General features: G+C 39.5%; 1 protein-coding gene across 6 annotated transcripts in view; it reads right to left on the bottom strand.

Annotated features, from left to right (window-relative positions):
• Positions 1-19,940, bottom strand: part of CADM1 (cell adhesion molecule 1) — a gene marked incomplete at its 5' end in the record, with an annotated part of 326,602 nt that overhangs the window by 60,068 nt on the left and 246,594 nt on the right. For all 6 annotated transcript variants that reach the window (XM_079707474.1, XM_079707476.1, XM_079707475.1 and 3 more), the window contains 2 exons: positions 3,059-3,211; positions 4,775-4,921. In XM_079707474.1, the coding sequence (XP_079563600.1) occupies positions 3,059-3,211; positions 4,775-4,921 (300 nt within the window). The remainder of the gene's footprint in view (positions 1-3,058; positions 3,212-4,774; positions 4,922-19,940) is intronic.

The following is a 19,940-nucleotide window of genomic DNA, read 5'->3' as shown; positions in this document are numbered from 1 at the left end:
TTAACTTCATAACGTCTACTCAAATACAAAAGCGGTTAGTAAGGTATCAAAATCCATGTATAAGAAAAAAATGAATTAGAACTGCTACTAACCAGAGAATACACTTATACATGGTCCACTAAACAGACACATTTAGTGAAAACTGCCTGCAGCCATTCATGAAAATAACCAAAGAGCTATCTAAGGAGGTACATAGAGATGGAAACCTGAATAAAAGTCACGTAGAGGGAAATACTAGAAAATAGCAAAGAAATGTTGATGTTCTTCTTAGCTAACTTCACATCTATAAGAGTGCTAATTATAAACATTACGCCTACAACATTAAAAAAAATCAGCAATATCAAGATGAGTGACGTTAATTACAACAAAAGAGGAGACTTAAAGCTGATCAGTATGTGGAATCTCACTCTAAGACCCTTTAAAATAATTAGGTTCTCCTGCTCCTGGAATCTTAAGAGTGAATGCTAATCTTAGAAGGACAGGACTGTAGTAATATTAGCTATTATTATCAGTAACTATGCTAATGTTAAAGCAGCATATTCTCTCTCTCACTCATCTCCTCTCATGAACAGTAGTTTGATCTGGAGAAAGAAACAAACTCATCACAAGTGGAAGAAGTGAATGAATATCCTAAAAGGCACCCAAATGCATGCAAAATATCATAGGGGAGTTTTCAGTTTTTACATGGATAAGATAATAAACATAATAGTAACTAACAGATACCCATCTCTGTGTCTTATAATTATGCTGAAATTTTTGCTGAATGCTTCAAACAACTAATAAAGATGCATGCACTAAAATGAGCATCTTCATCCGATCAAGAAGTTTGACAGCTGTGTAAATACATATGGGGTCTTTTTCAGAGAACCACAGATAGAAACGAAGACGATGCTAATAGATCATTCTTCATTCATTATAATACCTGAAAACTCTAAACCTTAGGAGGAAGCTTTGAATATAGGAGTATCAGTGGAAACTGTCAGATTTTGGAATATGAAAGACTCATGCACTGATGACAACAAGGAATCCTAGAATAAATTCAGTGGAAGGAATATTAAATGAATGCATACTATCTGCAAAAAGAGCATCTACCAGTATTACTTTCAAGTATATTTAAGTTAATGTTTCTATACAATACAAGCAAGGAACCTATTATTTCTAGAATAATCAGACCTCCAAAAGGATTACAGGCATAATGTTTCTCAAAAGCCTAGTGCTGGGTGTATTCAGTCCTACTGGCCCAGTCTAGTGGGTCTGAGAAGAAATGTACCAAACACTGAAAACTGACAGGCAGTAACTGCTTGTCAAAGACCAGACACACTCCTGCAAACAAAAGATGTGCACCTTCAGGGAGAAAATCTTGAAACAGCAGCCTTCAGGATTTTGTTGAAAACAACCTAGACTAGAAGACCCAGAGGTTCTGAGGCAGAAGAGTAAGGTCTGTTTCGAAGTCTAAGATTCTTGATTCTCACCATGTGCTTTGTAACCTGGGCAAGATGACTAACCTCTATTATTATCATCTCTTTCTTTGAAGTAAAGACATTCATACTTAAAGGGATATGTAGCGAAACATTCTGAAAATGCAAAATGCCGTTAGGTATGTTCCATCTAATTGCCGTCACTTTCGTGGACACACCATAAACAATGGTGGGTCAATGGGAAGAAGGCCTATTTGAAGTTTATGCAGCTGATGATTTACTCCAACAAGCAAACAGTGTTTCAAAGACTTCTCCAGAAAACTTTCGGTACATCTGCCAAATTCCAAAACGGTCATCCCAGCCAAACCTTCCACACTTACTATTTCTGCAAATCTAATAGGGATCAAAGGCACAAGTAGAGATAAACACGTACACATCACCAAACACAGACCACAGCAGAAGCAACATGGCCAGACATGAAACCTGACTGTCTAAAATCAGTGTTCCTCTTATCAATAACATATATGTAAGCATTAGAGATATGTTTTAGTTTAATGAACTAAAAAAATGTTCTCTATTACAGCTGTGTTTAAATAAAGTAATGAGGCAGCAGATCAATACATACACCCATAAACACATATATGTTCACACACACTAAGCAAAAGCATCCTTCATATTTATCTTTCCCCTTTAATCTTCATATCATTACACTGAAAAGCTGCAGTCTGCCGCCTCAGATAGGCTTTGATTCATCATCTTTCCGAAGGTGTAAGTCAGAGATCTTGCCTCACGCTATAGTGTAGGTCCTTGAAAACTCAGTTTCAAAAATCCAACTTGGCTGGTGTTAGGCACTGGAGTATATGTTTGTCTAAAAGGTGACTAGTTCAGACCACCCTCACCACAGGAATATCTGCTGACTCTATCAAAACATACACATGGAAACCTGGCTACCGGGATTCTGCTGAAAGTCGCAATCTAGCCATCGTACATGAGGATACTTAACCCGCTAGAGGTAGAGGTGTACTCAGCAGCCAATCCACAGTCCTTGCTTATTATGAGCCTTCTCTCCCTAGAAGCTCTTCATTCTTTTACATCTAATGGTTGCAATTTGTGGCAAAGTATGTGTTCATGGGGTATGATTTTTACAGCATAATCTTGAGTGGGAGCAATAAATGAGGCAATAAGTCAAGCCGAAGAAAAGGAGATCAACAATATTAAACGAGATGTAACTCAGAAGGAAAAATCATTAAGTGGATTTCATATCAGAGCTCTGCCACAGGGTGCAGATGTGGTAGCCTGTTTCCCCCTCTACTGCACAGAAGGGGAAAAAAAAAGTCCTGGTAGGTAGAAGCAATGACATTGCATGTGGTGAGTGATTCATTTGAGGGCTCTAAATTCTCTTGATCTTTGCTTCTGAAGCTTGAGGGTTGAAACCCAAGAGCAGGTGAAATCTAGAGAGCCTGCTGATTGCCATTCCTTAGAGTGTTTCGTAAAATAGGCTATTTTTAAAATTCAGCAAGATGGGCAGTGAGTCTTCCAACAGTAAAATTTACCGTTAACCTTTTCCTAGCTGCTGGAAGCCATCTGGCAGTAAGTGCCATCCCCTCGCTTCCCAGGACAAGCCCTGGTGCATCGCTTACCCAGGACTGTGATCGTGGTGTAACTTTCCTGAGGGGGGTCAGTGTACAGCTGGCAAAAGTATCTTCCTTCATCAGAAATTGAGACATTTGTCAACGACACTTTGAGTTCACTGCTTGAAAAATTCAGCAGCTGGAACCTGCTGTCCTTCAAAGCTGGAAAACAAAACACAGAGTTAGTGTTGTGAGAAAGACAACAGACTATTTGCCTTCCCGAGCGGAGGCAAAAGGCAGGTGACTAGAAAGGCAGCTACAGAGCAGACACACGGGTTAAGTCTTTCTGCACCTGGTGGGTCCTTCTTTGTGCTTCTTGAGTTCCTAGTTAGGGCTTCTGCAATAACTGCTTGTAGACACATATATATCCCTGCCCCAAAAGGAAGCTCACACACATGGGTGTGTGTGTCTGTGTACACACACATATCCCTTGCTGTCTGTTTTGAGCACTTGTTCATAAATTGTTTTGGATCTTCTATCAGAGACAGGCAGAATGAGAACAGGAGGAAAGGGCAGGCAATGAGCCCCCTTTGGCACTGAAATTTCAGGGAGTAGAACCTACACGCTTTTAAATTGTCTCTAAAAATCTGAGGCCTTAAAAGAAATAGAGGTTCTAATATGATGAGAGAAAATTTTAAAAAAGCATTATTAGTCATTTCAAAAGCAAAATGAAAATCATTAAAAAAAAAAACTTTATAGCAAAACAATCCAATTTAACTCTGATGCATCTTCGTGTTTCGTGTGGTTTGAGGTGGCACTGCCAAAAGCCCATGGCCTGGGGTCTACAGGGGCCTTAGACCTGACCCCATTTTCTAACTGTATTCAGCTCCACGGGGATGAAACTGATTAGGCATAAAGTAGGAAGTCAGAGTCATCCCAAAAGTAATGTATGCGGGCTTTTTATTGATTTCTAATATTCACTTTTAAAATCCTTATATTAATTTGGCAAAGGCTAGATCAGTATATACTAACGACAAAAATTCATTCTAACAGTGAGAAGCTGGCTTCTCTCCTTTTACCCTCCATAGTCCTCTAAATGTTCCTTAGGTTCATAACTCTTTCCACAGGTCATGAATGTTCTGAGGTGTTGGGGAGAATGGGGACAAGTGGGCAGGAGGCGACATGCCTGACACACGCTTTGGTCAGGCACCAACGCTCTCAAATCGCAATTTTTCGAAAGACCTGATTCTTGCTCTTGCCAAACCCTGACACCCATTTGAACCATTGCTATGATATACAATTAAGTTTCGATCACTGGCTTTTGTGATCTTACATTTGGAAGGATTTCAGCACGTGGGCACCTCCATCTACCACAGGCTATGATGACAGATTTGGTTTTGTCTTTACAGGCACAGATTGCCTAGGAAACTTCAGTCTTCAAACCAAACAGATTACCTTTGAGAATGCTATATTTTCCTTGCTTTACCCTGTTTGAGTTGTTTGTGTCAGCTAAGTATTTGGGACTCAACGGCAATTCACCTTGAATTACTACAATCAATTCCTATTGCAAAGGAAGACTGTCTTACTTTTAAAAAAGGACCATTCAAGGTTTCTCTTAAGTAGGAAGATTATGATTGCATGTCTCTTCTTTCCTCTGAAGAACTGATTAAACTTTAAGCATCTAACATTAAATTAAAAAAAAAAAAAGGAGGCCTTGGCAATCTCTTTATCAAGACAATGTGTAGGAAAACGTTGCCATCTAATGCTATAGAGATGTAAACTTACGCCGGAAGTCCCTGAAATAAATGGTCTGTCTGTTGGGATTCAGTAGTTGGATAACAGAGTCGTCACTCTTATTGACCTGGCAGCTGATGGTTGCAACTTCTCCCTCGATCACTGTCACATCTTTCGTAAACAAATTCTGTCCATCACCTTCAAAAAAAGGAGAAAAAAATCTCATCAATTAAAATTTGGTTAATAGGATCAATTAAAATGAGAAACAAGAAGTGAATTAGAAAATAGACATGATGGGAATTCCCTGAAGGTCCAGTGGTTAGGACTCCGAGCTTTCACTGCCAAGGGAGCGGGTTCACGCCCTGGTCGGGGAACTAACATCCCACAAGCTGTGCGGCCAAAAAAGAAAATGGACAGGAGCAGCCACATTTGGTAAGGCTCACATACCTTTCTCCAATAGTCCACAAAACGAGTCTATTAAGCTGAGCTAGATCTGGGGGCAAAATACAACAAAGCCTGGAATCAACGTGCTGTCAGAAGTTGTGATGTCCACGCTCCAGCCTCCAGTGTTTTTACTAGCCAAGTAGTATGCTGGAGAGGTATGGAAAGGTAAGAGTATTGGCCATCATGAGTAACAGCAGCTCCCACAAACGGAGTAGGGGAAATACGTATACATCAGCCTTCCTTATCTGCGGGTTCAGCATCAGCAGATTCAACCAACTACAGATAGAAAATACTAAAAACAAAACAAAACAAAACAAATTCCAGAATGTTCCCCAAAGCAAAACTTGAATTTGCATGACAGCAACTATTTACATAGTGCTTACATTGTTTTTACCACTATTTACATAACATTTACATTGTATTGGGTATTATAAGTAATCTAGAGATGACTTAAAGTATACTTTTTTTTTTTTTTTTTTTTTTTTTTTTGCGGTACGCAAGCCTCTCACTGCTGTGGCCTCTCCCGTTGCGGAGCACAGGCTCCGGACGCGCAGGCTCAGTGGCCGTGGCTCACGGGCCCAGCCGCTCCGCTGCATGTGGGATCTTCCCAGACCAGGGCATGAACCCGTGTCCCCTGCATCGGCAGGCAGACTCTCAACCACTGTGCCACCAGGGAAGCCCCAAAGTACACATTTTATAGAAAGGACTTGAGCATCCTGAGTTTTATGGTGTCCGTGGGGGTCCTGGAACCAATCCCCCATGGATACCAAGGAATGACTGTACTCAACCTCAGCTCACATGCCCTTGAGCTATTTGGTCACCTCACAGAAAACTCAAGGGGTCACTTAATAGAAGTAGGTGGGAGGGCTCAGTAAACAATCTCACCTTGTTAGTGGATGTCAAGATTCCCAAAGTATAGGCAGTTTCGTTATTTATTGCGTAGGGGTGGGGACCTGACTATGACCCTTTGGAAACTCAGTAAAATCCTGGGAAGCCTTACAGTTCACTTTATTACTCTGTTCTCAGAAACGACATCTTCATGACTCACCCAAAGCTCCGGGCAGTCCTGAACCGCGCCCCTTCTACAGACTATCCCCTTCTAGCCATTTAGAAAATCTCTTACAGAACATGTCAAAAAGTCTAGGCTTTCAGATCCCTGATATCTGGATTATCTCCAGATCTGCTCTAGTCTGTTGCTTCTAGGATGAGTGACAGTAGCCAGGGCCCCTCATAAATGTCCTAAATGATCCACAGCACAGGTAGGAGGAGAGGAGACTTCAAAAGCAAAAGATGAAATAATTGTTGAATGTCCAATTCCGCACCAGGCATAGCAGGGGATTTAGCAGTATAAGACATTGTCCTAGCCTCTAAGAAGCTGCAATGTTGGTGAAAACTGATCCCTAATTCCCACTTACAGAACAAAAAGTATAATATAGGTAATAGGTACAATGGCCAATCAGGGAGGGGACAAGAGAGATTGCTTTTTAGCTGTAAGATTTTAGGCAAACTATTTAAAGTCCCTGAGACAATGTCTCATCTGTAAAGTGGGGATAGTAATTAAAAGCTATCTCACAGAGCTGTTGGGAGGATTAAGAAAGATAATCAGGGACTTCCCTGGTGGCACAGTGGTTAAGAATCCACCTGCCAATGAAGGGGACACGAGTTCCAACCCTGATCTGGAAAGATCCCACATGCCGCAGAGCAACTAAGCCCGTGCGCCACAACTACTGAGCCTGCACTCTAGAGCCCGTGCTCCGCAACGAAGAGCAGCCCCCGCTCACCACAACTAGAGAAAGCTCGCACGCAGCAACGAAGACCCAACGCAGCCAAAAATAAAACAAATTTAAAGAAAAAAAAAGAAAGATAATCAATGTAAAGCATTTAGCACTGTGGCTACCTATAGTAAAACTGAATAAATGGTAGCTGCTATCATCATCACCACCATCACTTCTCTAGATGTCAAATCCCAACTAAGCAACTGTACATGTTGCCAGTAGTGTGGATACAAGAATGAAAGCTCACGGTCCCTGCTCTCAAGGAGCTCTCTATGTAATTATATATCAACTCAGGGTGGCTTATTCACTCTCTAAAAATAACCTGTCACATGAAGAAACAAAGGTCAAAGATAAGTACTATTCTAAAATAAAAAATGAGACCGCATAAATAGAGACGCAATTTGAGTAAATGGAGGATTTCCACCTGCTCTCATATTTCTGCTGAAGGATCCTTTTTTGGCAGGACACAGTGGGGAAGTGTGAGAAGGGACGTCTAAGATGGCTTTAAGCCAAATCCACCTAGAAATAGACCAGCCTACGGAAGAGGATGAGAAAAAAGGCAACTAGAGGGATAAGGAAAAAATCATTAGAGCCACAGATAAACATTCTTGATGCTGGAGAAGCAGAGCCAAAGGAAACCCAACCTTGAGACCTCTGACCCAGGGAAGTAACCTGGGTGTGCAAACGAGGCCCACAGGGCTTGTAGCAAGTGAAAAGGTCAATCTTCCCTAGCTTGATCCAGCAGTGAAAGCTTAGTGGGCCGAAGAGTGTTAGGGAATAATAACCAAGAGGAAGCGTGATCAGAGGAGACAAAGTCATGCTTATGTTTTCCTCAGTGGGTCACCATGACAAACACAGAATTCAGAACCCAGCTGGGGGGAGCAGTTTATTCCCAGATCTGAGACTAAAACAAAGGAAAGGGAATTCCTGCCAATGGAGCAAGCTTCTCAAGGTGGTTTTGCTGGCCCTGGCGGAGGTCTGTACAGACAGGACAATACCCTATTTCCTCAGGGTAACCCAATCTAGTAAGGAAACATTAACCTGCATGATTCAAATGCTATTCTGTCTCGAAACATGGGACTTGCCTTGAGGAGATGAGACTATCAAACCAGTCTACCGGATTGTGGAGGAGATTTCTTCTACCTAAAGGAAGTTTATTAGCAACACAAATAAGAATCTTCAGCTTATAAGAGGAACACATGGAAAGGCTACCCAGTGAAAGGCCTTAATCCCTATGGCCTTATAGATCCTGACTACCATCTTGCAGATGCTGGGACTTAAAGCCAAGTGTGATTCAATTAAGCTCTAATAGAATAGTTTCTGTGGAAATAACCATCCGCTCTAATTTTCGTCTTTACTCAGCACCCTAGTATATTCTGTCTATATTCATATTAAGGCTATAAAACATTTGCAAAGGAGACAGGAACGGAGGAGTTGACTGTGATTTTGTATTTAACGCAAAGGAAAGTAATGAAACAGACCCAGAGGGATGTTTTGTTTGTACGTTTCTTAAAAAGTCTAAACATTCTTATTTATTACTTATAATGAAATAATATAAGACCAGATCCCTTTAATGTGTTATTACTGAATAAATCATTCAGGTAAAACGTTTGCTCTCTGCAAATGTTTGCCCTTGCTGTGCTCTGGCACATAACAGGCTCTGCAAATCCACGGTGGTATCATCGTCACTACTGTATGATTTTTGGAAATTGCTAAGGCCAACCTAAAATCCACTGTCTCAGAAAATGACAATTCCTAGCTATGTTAACATGGTTACAATACAAATGCTAAAAAATTCTAAGTGCTGAAAGATATCAAAGTGCCTTGACTGATGGTGGTGGCCCAAGGATGTCACTCTGTAAAAGTCACCAATAAATTATATGGGTCAGCTGGACAGTAGTTATATTACACAGAGCTCCATGCTTGGAGCGTCATAAGATGGCTGCAATGGAATAATAATGACCTGTTTAGTTGAGGCAAAGGAAGCGAATGACAGTGATGAAAATATGATATGTATGTCAGTACTCCTAACTGCCTGAAGCCTTTATGTAAAAATAATTTCTGCTCACGTCCTCAACTATTTCTTCCAAACAGAAGGGTGCACTGCGACTTGATAAATTTCCCCTTGAAACAGATATCACGACAATTAGATTGTTACAAAACACAATTTGATGTGTAGCAGAAGGCTACAAACAGGTAACTATGGTGCCTTTCTTAAATAATCCATTTAAAAAACCCTTCCGATTTTCTAAAATTCAGTTAGCAGATATACCGTCAGGGCAGAAATAGCACACGTTCTGGGCAAAAGAAATCAAGTAGGTACAATATACTGTAGCCATTAAATAAGGCTGTTATCAGCAAGGTAATTTATTTTAAGGGTGGAACAACGTCTGACACGTGTAGACATTTTTGACTGCTAGTTGGTATATGTGGGTGAGGTTTAAGGGACGGAATCAAACTGGCTTTTAATTTATACCAGCAACTGTATTCCCTATAACTTCCCTATCTGCCCCACAAATTCTAAAAATAAAACTCTGGCATTAGAGAGGCCCATTCACTCGCAAGCAGGCCTCCCAAAGTACTCTAGAAGTTACCAGGACATTCATTACAAGGAAGAAAAAGCATATTACCTAAAGCAAAAAAAAAAAAAAAAAAGATAAAATTTATTTTGATGATCAGTAAAGACCATTTCAGCTGAGCTGGTTAGGGCTGGAGTGGGGTTGGGAATGCAGTGGACTCAGAAATCCCCCATTAATTCAATCATCAGTTGACTTAACTCATGGATTCTTTCCTGAAACCTCATTTTGTTATAAACACTATGTAAATGCATTACACAGAACACTAAGCCTGGGTTGGAATCTATTTGACCAACAAGAGAACTGCCTGAAGGGGTGATGGGGCAAATCTTCGAGCAAGAAGCTGAAATGAGAAATAGCATTCTCAAGCACTGGGACTTGGAGAAGGGAACGTATGTTGTTCTGACGCTAGGCGTTGTGTTAGTGGCTTTGCATGCTTTTCCTTCTCAAACTCCTGGAATTTTCAATGTCCCCACTTTAAAGATTGAGAACCTGAGACACGGAGAAATTGAAATAAGCTGCCTAATGGAATTCAGCTAAGTGGCCAGGCTGGTGTTTGAACCCAGTTACATCAGCTTCTCCAGCCCATACAGTTTGTACTTTTTAACCGGCCAACCTCAAGATTTGTTGCCAAGGTTCTACTGGCTCTGCCTTGGAAAATTTACTTGTTTTTAAAGAGGGTGATTTCCCTATGAGCAACTTCTGATTTTTTTTATTCCCATAATTTATCCAGAACACAATTACACACTTCAAGATGAGAGAGAAACTGTCCTGAATGTAAAACACCTTGTTTACTACTGCTTCCTTCTTTCAGCACTCAGCACACTGCCCCTGGAGAATGCCTTTATTACCAGTGCACGGCCAGTTTGCCAGCACCGAGAGCTCTGGCCCCCGCTGCCTGGCTGTTAATAAATAAAGCACTTCAATTACACCGGGGAAGTCTCCCCAGTCAAGTCTATAATAAAAGGGCAAGTCACAGTTGGAACAGAATTCGGTTTATACTATGGCAACTATGTAAACTCTTCCTGACTCAAGGAGCACCAATGACTCTTTACTGGGAAGACAGGTTGCCCAGAGAAAGAGCAAATAATGTCCCCTGTTCTACTCCTTCAGTTACAAAATCGTATTAGGGGAACCTTTTTTTTAATCCTCTGCTGTGTGGAAGACTGAACCTAACATGAAATCAGCATAGTCAGCTTGTCTAAATAGGCAAAAGTCCAACCAACCATACAGGCTGTCCAAAAAAACCCAACCAAACCAACAAAAAAATCATCCTGCCAATGATCAACGTAGCCATTAAAAAAGCCACCAGAGTTATCGAAATTTTACACTAATTAAAGCTTTGGGGTTATTAATTCTTCCCCTCCAAATGGTATCTAAGTTGAGACTTTCTAAAGAGGCAAAAAACTTGCATGTTTTTGAAACACTTATTTCTTATTGGTATGTGAGCCCTGTGTCTTAAAGCTTCAAATGGCTTTTCCCCCATTCTCATTTCTGTTGGATCCCATTTTTACAACCATATCAGTTACGTGCCCAACTTGAAAGAAAAACCCCTTCCCTCAACCCAAATACAACCATCACCAACAGAGGCACTGCAATTCCTGCTAACGTTTCTGAGAGCTAGCCTTAGAACTGAGTGCATTTCAGGAAAAGAAAAAAAAAAACATTAAGATTCTGTTGAAACCCAGAGGGAGAAATCTTTCTAACTGCACATGTTCCTCCAAGTCAACGTAAACAGTGTTCACTATAAATCATTAACAAAGCCATTAAGATTTGATTTCTATCTAAGCAATTATTGTCAGCATATTTCGTACACTTCCTTTAAAAGACTCAATCCTATCTTTCAATTCATTAAACTGTTCCTTGCATTTACAGAGTTTTATATCAAATCAGAAACCTATTTGAATTAATAAGAATTACAGTAAAAGTAATTTGAAAATAAATTATTTGAAGTTCAAGCCACAAAAGCTTTTGATGAAAGAATTCAGTCCCCTTTTAAATATTACAGTAACATTTTCAGTCATCCAATGTGCAAATAAAAGACAGTGAGAACGTGTGTCGAAAACGATGGGTCCAGGACTTCCCTGGCAGTCCAGTGGTTAAGACTCCACGCTTCCACTGCAGGGGACGCAGATTCCATCCCTGGTCGGGGAACTGAGGTCCCACGTGCCGCGAGGCGCGGCCAAAACAACAACAAAAAAAACCGAAACAGAAAACGATGGGTCTATCAACCGTGGATTAAGGTTAAGGGTGAGCCCTCTTCAACATAAATACAATTCTTTATTTCAAAGAGAGACAATACTTCAACCTTTGTGAATACTAGAATATTTATTTAAAATCAAAAGCATTCAATCTGTCTGCTGTTTACAAAGCTACTCTTAACCTTTTTGATCCTCATCCATGTTTTGCTATTCCAAACAGTAAAGTCGAATTTGTTGACTGTCTGCTCCAAGGACTGTCTACTCAATGGTCAAAATAATTATGAATGCGAACCATACAGTTCACAAGCTCAGAGTTAAAATAAGCTAAACCAACTCAGTAGATAACTGAGTGGGCAAGAGTATGTGGAATGGACCAAAGCATTTCCTTTGTGTCCCCTTCTTTTTCATAGAACCCTTGTGGAAACAAAGGTCAACAGAAAAGGAACCTCCAGATCAACTCTCTCATTTTATAGATAAAGACAGTGAGGCCCAGGGAGGAGATATGTAAGTAAGATCACATGGCAAGTATGAGGCCCCATCTCCTGATGGCTCATCAAGGTATTTCTATTCTCTGTTATTTCTAAATAACATTTATTGACTTGCTTCTAATTACAAAAGCAATATATGCTCAAGGTTTGTTTATTTATTTATTTATTAAAAGCTTTGTTTCAAGTGTCGTATTCATAACACTTTATCCTATGGCATGGAGATGGTCAGGATCTCCTAAGAATCTCCTGTAATATAATTACAGCTGTATCACTTGAGCTTATGGAAGGAAAAAAAATATTGAATTTAATCTAATCTCCTTTTATAATCAGTAAAAGGTGAGGCAAATTTTTGAACGGCAAGTTAAAGAGTAATCTTCCCTCAGTGCTGGTTTTTTCTTCAATTAAAACTGTTGATTTCCCCTGAATACAAAACAAAAAAATATCATCTGACACAACATTAAGCAATTCATGAATATTCTGTATACACATTCTTGTTTAGTTGACTAATGGCAAATAACGTTCTCTATTTTAGCTTAAACACATACTATAGGTATGTTTGATTAGCATTGAATTCCAAAAGCTGATTACTATGCATGCTTTGATTATGTAATTACATAATAGAGTATAATGGCTCCTTTGGAGTCATTATGATCTATATTGCAAATATGTTTCAGTTTTGCCATAGTTTAAATACGTTGAGATGAGAGCTCATAACAAGGCTCCACTTTTTAGTCTTATCAGCTAAATGGGCATTTCCCCATTCATCCCAACATCTCCCTGACACCAATTAAGGCCTATTGTGTCAAGCTGCATACACTTTTGAGAAGTTCCCTTTGTTTTCTGAGCATTCAAAAAAGGATATTGATTTTAAAAGCTGTATGATGCAAAAGGCCTGGTTTCGAAAAAAAAAAAAAAAAAAGGCTGAAATTCCATCCTTCATCCACCCTTTGAAAGGTCTGCAAGGAATCACATCTAGTTCATTAATCACTGTTCAGACAACCACAAGGGGGTTAAAGATGGAATTTCACCTTTAACTCGAAAATGCACACGAGGGAGGGACAGCCAAGAATACTGATGCTCATAGTGGTGACTTGCCACAATGCGTTCAGCCACACCAACTTACACAAAGGTCCAGTTCTGCAAATCTCATGTCTTGCAATATCCCTTTTAGAAGGGGTAGCTCTGAAAGAGCTCGGCCAGATTTTGCCTTCAGAGTTCCCAAACCCAGGTTTTGATGGATCTAAAGGCTAACAAAATCAACCTAGTGAATAGATTTTGATAATTCCACCATCACCTTACAAATTGGAAAGTTCAGGATTTAAAACAGGACAAAAGTTATTGCAAAGAAGGATGTCAAGGTTCTCTTGTCCCCATGAAATCCTTTAATCTTGTGCTACTTCATTTGTAAGAAGAGCTGTTTCTGCTCTTCTCTTCCAAGAGAATGAGCTCTTACACCATGCCAAAACAAAGGTGACCCGAGCCTTAACTTTAAAGACTAATAAGCATCAAGCTGTTTTTACCTTTGGGTCTATTGGTTTTCAGCATTAAGGCTGAAGAACCGCGGTCAGCATTAGGCTGAAGAACCGCGGTCAAGGAGTTCAACTGTATTGACGGTTGGTCAATACAGTCCAACTGGTATTTACATAAAGGATGAGAATTTCTTTTGTGAAAGGAAACTGATTAGATGTGTGAAAACTCTTTTCCAGGAATACTGTGACAAAAGAAAGTAGTTACAGCAGCTTCGCCTATGTTATTTCAGTTTTAACCATCACATTAGAAGCCTTCCTCTTAAAAGACTGAGCTCAATAGGACTTTTTAATCAGAGCCCACAGCACTAAGAGGGCCAAGCAATTATGATGCTTATGATCTGAGCTGCCTGATCCCATAAAGTGCAGAGGTTCAATGCCCTCTATAGAATGTTTGTGGGGAGTGATACCCGTCCACTAAACATGAAGATCTGAATTAGCTTTTCCATTAAAATCCACTTATCCAAGAAGCGAAGGCAATCAAAGAAAGAGGAATATAAGAATAAACCATAAAAGATAATAATAATCACTGAATCCTTTTGCTCTTCACACTGAAATGTGAAAATCCCAGACTTTCTTCTCCTCTCACTCCTTTTCACAGCTGGACAGGTTTCATGGCATTTTCATTCATCAAAAAGATAGCATCTTTTCTGGAGAGAAGATAGCCTCACCCTGAAGAAAAACTTCCTCCAGTGGACATGTTTTCTGAGAATTAAAAGAGAGAGGAAAAAACAGAGCCCCCAAAGTAGGAGAGTCACTGTTTTATTTGCTTGTGAGATGGCACTGAAATCACCTTGTGGAACAGTCATTTTAAGCCTGCTAAATCTGCTTAGAGGCTCTTGGGAGAAAAGAGGCTCTTAAAAAAATATTAATTAAAAAATAACCACAGCCATCCAACTTGGACCTTGGAGGAGAACAATTTGAATACAGAGGCTTCTTACAAAACTAATTGTGTTGGCAAAGCAAGGAGTTTCTTCTCAATGGATTTGATTCTGTGATGCTCGTTTATGGCAAAAGAAGAATAAAAGAACAGTTTTATATTGCTCTGCTGCAGTAGCAATTCAAAGAGGGGGAGTGTTCCAGCATTTCCAAATACATTGTCTCTTTCAGACAGAGCGTGCTGAAGGCCAACTGTTGTTCTTCTGCACCAACCACTTTGCTAATGAACTGATAATATGATATTCCATTCCCTGGGATATATTAAATGGCTACTTTGCAGAGTGAAAACTAGTTGTACAATTCTGCTGTTCATGAGCATGGACTCTTGGGAAAGAAAATCACATTCTAAAATGGATGCATTGTGCAGGTGGAAGCCAGTAACTGATGAAGCACAGACCCTCACACCATCCAGTGGGGTGGTCCCTGGTCCCAAAGTTAGCTGAAGCCTGGGATAATGGGAATGGACGATTTTAATTCATATAGAGAACTATCCACATTTCTCAAACCATGAGCTATTCATAACGAAAACAAAAGGTTTAAATGATTAAAACTCAAAATACGCATTAAAATATTTGAAAACCACAAAGGACGACCCACATATTAGGTTCTATTATTCCTATAAAGACTTAAGGGAACTTGGACTTCTTCCTTACCCGGGAAGAGATCTTGGTAGCCAAGCCATTTACTTTACACACTGCAGCAGCCTCTGGTGAGCCCTTACTCTGTAAGAAAATACAATGTTGCCTGTTTTTCTAACCAATTGAAAAGAAATTCACGAATTTCTGTCTCAAAGCTATGGAGACAGCAGACTCTACTGTGGTCTCTTCTTAACTGATGCTTCTCAATTTCCCTACATTCTAAGCATATTTAGAGATGCAGACTGTGTACAATAACTGCCCCTCTACAAAGTGCTTTAAATTGAATTTCCTTACAACCATTAAGCTCAAGTCTCAATGGAGATGGCACGTGCAGTTCCCTTATTTTTTATACCCTGCTTTTAAGCACCCAATTTAATATCATCTTTCCCTTTGATGAGAGATACCATTATTAAACCCGGGTCACTTGCTTCAACTTACTAAAAGCTGATTTTTTTTTTCTTTACGTTTGCCTCCAGGGTGTTAAAAGACTAACAATTAGTGTAAGATACTTAAAATCACAAGGCTATCACATGTAACAATGATTACTACACACAGAAAAGAAAAGGGAGGTGACTGCTTTTCTCCATGTCTGGAGGCAAGAGAAACACATTTCTAAAGCGTTCATTGTTATTTTAATTTTTTTAATATCCAAAAAACTCCCATTATTTCTGGAGGGAGCATTATTTTAACTATCTGTATGATAACAATAGCTAAATACTTTAAAAATCTTTTCTGTGTGACAGGCGCTATGCGTTGTTTTTTGTGTTATTTTATTTAATCCTCACAACAGTCCTATGTGGTTCAATATCTTATCATCATCCCCATTATACAGATGAGGAAACAGATTTAGAGAGGTTCAATAAGTGGCTGGAACCAATATCCAAACCTCCGTCTATTTAACTCTGGCACTAGTCACAATTACAGAATGTTAATAAGGCTTTGTTTTATGATGCTAAAAGAACGGTGGGGAACTAATGGAAGAATCTACTGTATCTGATTTCTATGAGTTAGGACTAAAACTAAAATAATACAGCTTAGAAGGAATTTGAAGCCTATCCATCAGCAATCAGCATGTTCCAATATGTGACAGCGATATAATTAGCTCTATAACCAGAGTCCAAATACTGGTCCTTTAGTATTTAGAGAGAGGATGTCTGTTCTGCCGAATGATCCTGACTCAAAATGCAGTTCAACTCTAACTTCAGGCATTTAGAGTGTCTGCTTCAAGGGCATTCATTAGTATTGACAATCTATGTGACTGAAATTTGGCTGTAATAGCAGTCTCTCTACATCTCCTCGTTCATTTTTCCTGCCAACAAGAGCCATTGAACACCTTCCAAATTTAAAGCTTAGAGCCGACAGGACAAGCAAGTAAGGATATCAGTTGGAACACATCAGATATGGACTCAGAGTGAATGTCAACCTCAACTGACATGACTACAGAAACAGAAACCGGGGAAAAGGGAGGGGATAGATGTTTCATATTCTTATTTATTCTAGAGGGTATTCCGAGCGTGTGTAATATGGTTTGTTCAAGAAACAGCTGTAAATCCATGATAAGCATCATGCTGAATAATGTGGCAACATTCAACTTATTCACATCTCCTACCAGGAATCCAAGCAGCTTTGGACTATTTTATGAAATGACAGTTTCTTAGCTGGAAAATTGGGTTCTGTGACTAAGGCCCTTACGGTGAGTTATTCCCTCTATTATCCGTCAGTCACAAAGCAAGTGGTGTTTTTTTAACCTCTGGGCTCTTGAGTTGTTGGCCCCAGCTGAGTCTGAGAAGAAACATGAGTTAGAAAGCTCTTCTTAAGCCAGGGTTTGATGAAGGGATTGCATATGGAGAGTGGCCAAAGGAGATTCCAGATTCTACTTTCCTGACTGCCGAGTCCCCAGCGGAAAGCCAATGTCAGTCAGAGGGGCACTGCAACTATCCAAAGTGGTGCCATTATGAAAATAACTTGATTAGTTATCATCTGAATGTGGGCTGCTGATTAATCATCACTGAAGTTAGAGATACGTGATAAGGACAAAACTTGTACCTTATTTTAACTTAAGAGGGCATCTAAGGAACATGGGACCATAAAACTCAGAAAAAAAGAATTTGTGCTGCAGTTCTGAGCTTACTGGTGGTGAAACCGGGAAAAACTCCGAATCTGTTTTCACATTTTAAAAAGGGTAAATGTCATCTCTCCTCCGAGGTTATCATGAGAATCGAGTGAGGAAATGTGTGTAACAGTATTTTTCAAGCTCCAAAAATGCTAAATAAAGGATATAATCTTTTCCTTCTCCAGCTTCTTCATGAGCATCATGGCTATCTCCATGCAGCCTCTGTCTATAGTGCTAGGACCCTCTTATGAGCTTCCATGATCTGCTGGAATGTTTTTTTTTTTCAATTTCAGAGCTTTAGCTAGCATTCTTTTCATTCTAAGGCTAACTAAAAAAGCACAGAGTCAATTAAAACATCTTCATCACTAATGTTAAACTGCAAACTAAAACCATCCTCAGTATGAAAAGTATAAGGTGAATAGCAGATGTAGGCAGAGGAGTGAACATTTAAAATTAGGTTCAATCTATAGCACTACAAACATGATTTATTTTCTGTTTTCCCTCCTTTAATTATACGGCCATAATTAGTTCAGTGAACAATTTCCGTGTTCTAAGGTTGTGTTAGGTTAGTCATGTAACACACAACACCCTTGCTGGAAAACCTCAACCGTCAACACCGCAGATATCAAGTGACTGAATACTGCTGTTTCACAAAAGTGAGCTTTCCATATCATTGAATCTCCCTCTGAAGGCCAAAATTAAAACGAAATGAAATGAAACAAAACAATTTCCACAAAGCTTGCTGACTTGCCACTTTCTTTGTCCTATGCTCCTATTTAAGGAGGATGACATGAGTCAACGACATACGTAGGACTATGTGGCCCTTCTCTAAACAATCTCAGCTGTCAGGCTTGTATATGTCCTTGCTGCTTCCCGCCAATGCTGGCTGTCACTTCTTGAAGATAATTCCTTCCTTTATTACTAAGTGCAAGAGCTTTGAGAAAGCTACTGGTGCTAAGACCTTTCCTGTTTACTAATCCAGGATGTTTGAGGTCTCTAGAAACCTAACCTTCACTAAGTGGTATGTCACTGTGGCATGAGGCGGGTGTAATTTCCCCCTTCATTTGACACTGGAGGAAAGAAAAGTGCACAGGCAAAATTTAATTAACAATAATATTTGGCTTAGTTTGACAATAATACTTTGACACTAATAGATATTCTTAGGTAAAAATACACCTTTGAATGTAGGAAGCAAACCAATAAAAAAATTGGTGACTGACTCTAGTTTGTTTTTTAATGTTATTAGTTCAAACCCATCTATTACTAAGCTATGTATAAAGGCAGGTAAACTGACCATGGAGGATGCTGCAGGATCCAGCTGGAAGTCATTCGCTTTCCCCATGAAGCTCTGATACCACCCCACGTTCCTAGACTTCTGGCTCATGGTGTGTTGTAATTGTCAGTCTTGGCACTTATTACACTGATAGTTCTATAGTCATTTATTTACAGGGTGGTTTCTTTTTTTTAAAAAAATTGATCTAGGTTCAACTGCTAGCACTGCCAGTTATTAGCTAAACCTTGCAAAAGTTACTTAAGCTCTTGAAGCCTCAGGATTTACACATGTAAAACGGGTCTAAAAATTATAATTATTGTATCTCCTTGAGAACAGTCATACTATCTTCTTCATCTTTGTATTCCCAAAGCATAAGAGAGGGTCAGTTTATAGAGCAAGTGTTTAATCAATCCTTGTTAGGGGAGTTACTAAGACCTTCACACTGAGGCAGTCTCATTTTTGGAGACAAGTCTCTTAACATCAAAACATTAAGTTGTACCCATATCCCTCATTAAATATAATTGTGAACTTCAAATGAACTTAATTAAGAATTTCCTTAATTTTGCTTTTGAAATGATTCATTCCAATTGTCTGTTGTATTCTGAAGTTAACCATTTATTTTTCCACGGCTCAGACATTTTCACAAGGTCGAAAAGAAACAGCCCTAGTGCTGTGTCTCCAGTGGTCAACAGAGTAACAGCCCAGCTTTAAGAAGTTCCTGATGTATATATGTATTGCATCTTCTTTATCCATTCATCTGTCAATGGGCATATATACAATGGAATACTACTCAGCCATAAAAAGGAACGAAATGGGGTCATTTGTAGAGATGTGGATGGACCTAGAGACTGTCACACAGAGTGAAGTGAGTCAGGAAGAGAAAAACAAATATCGTATATTAACGCATGTATGGGGAACCGAGAAAAATGGTACAGATGAACCTGTTTGCAGGGCAGAAATAGAGACACAGATGTAGCGAACAAACATATGGACACCAAGGGGGGAAAGTGGCGGGGGTGGTGGTGGTGGTGGTGGTGGTGGTGTGATGAATTGGGAGATTGGGATTGATATATATACACTAATATGTATAAAATAGATAACTAATAAGAACCTGCTGTATAAAAAAATAAATAAAATAAAATTAAAAAAAAAAAAGTTCCCGATGTTGCGAGGGAGACAGACATGTGTACGTACAAGGACAGCACAGTGTGGTGAGACTCATAAGCCACAAGGATGCTAATGCA

Source organism: Hyperoodon ampullatus, assembly GCF_949752795.1.
Source record: "Hyperoodon ampullatus genome assembly, chromosome: 7".
Classification (NCBI taxonomy): Eukaryota; Metazoa; Chordata; class Mammalia; order Artiodactyla; family Ziphiidae; genus Hyperoodon; species Hyperoodon ampullatus.
This window is presented reverse-complemented; position numbering and strand designations above follow the sequence as displayed.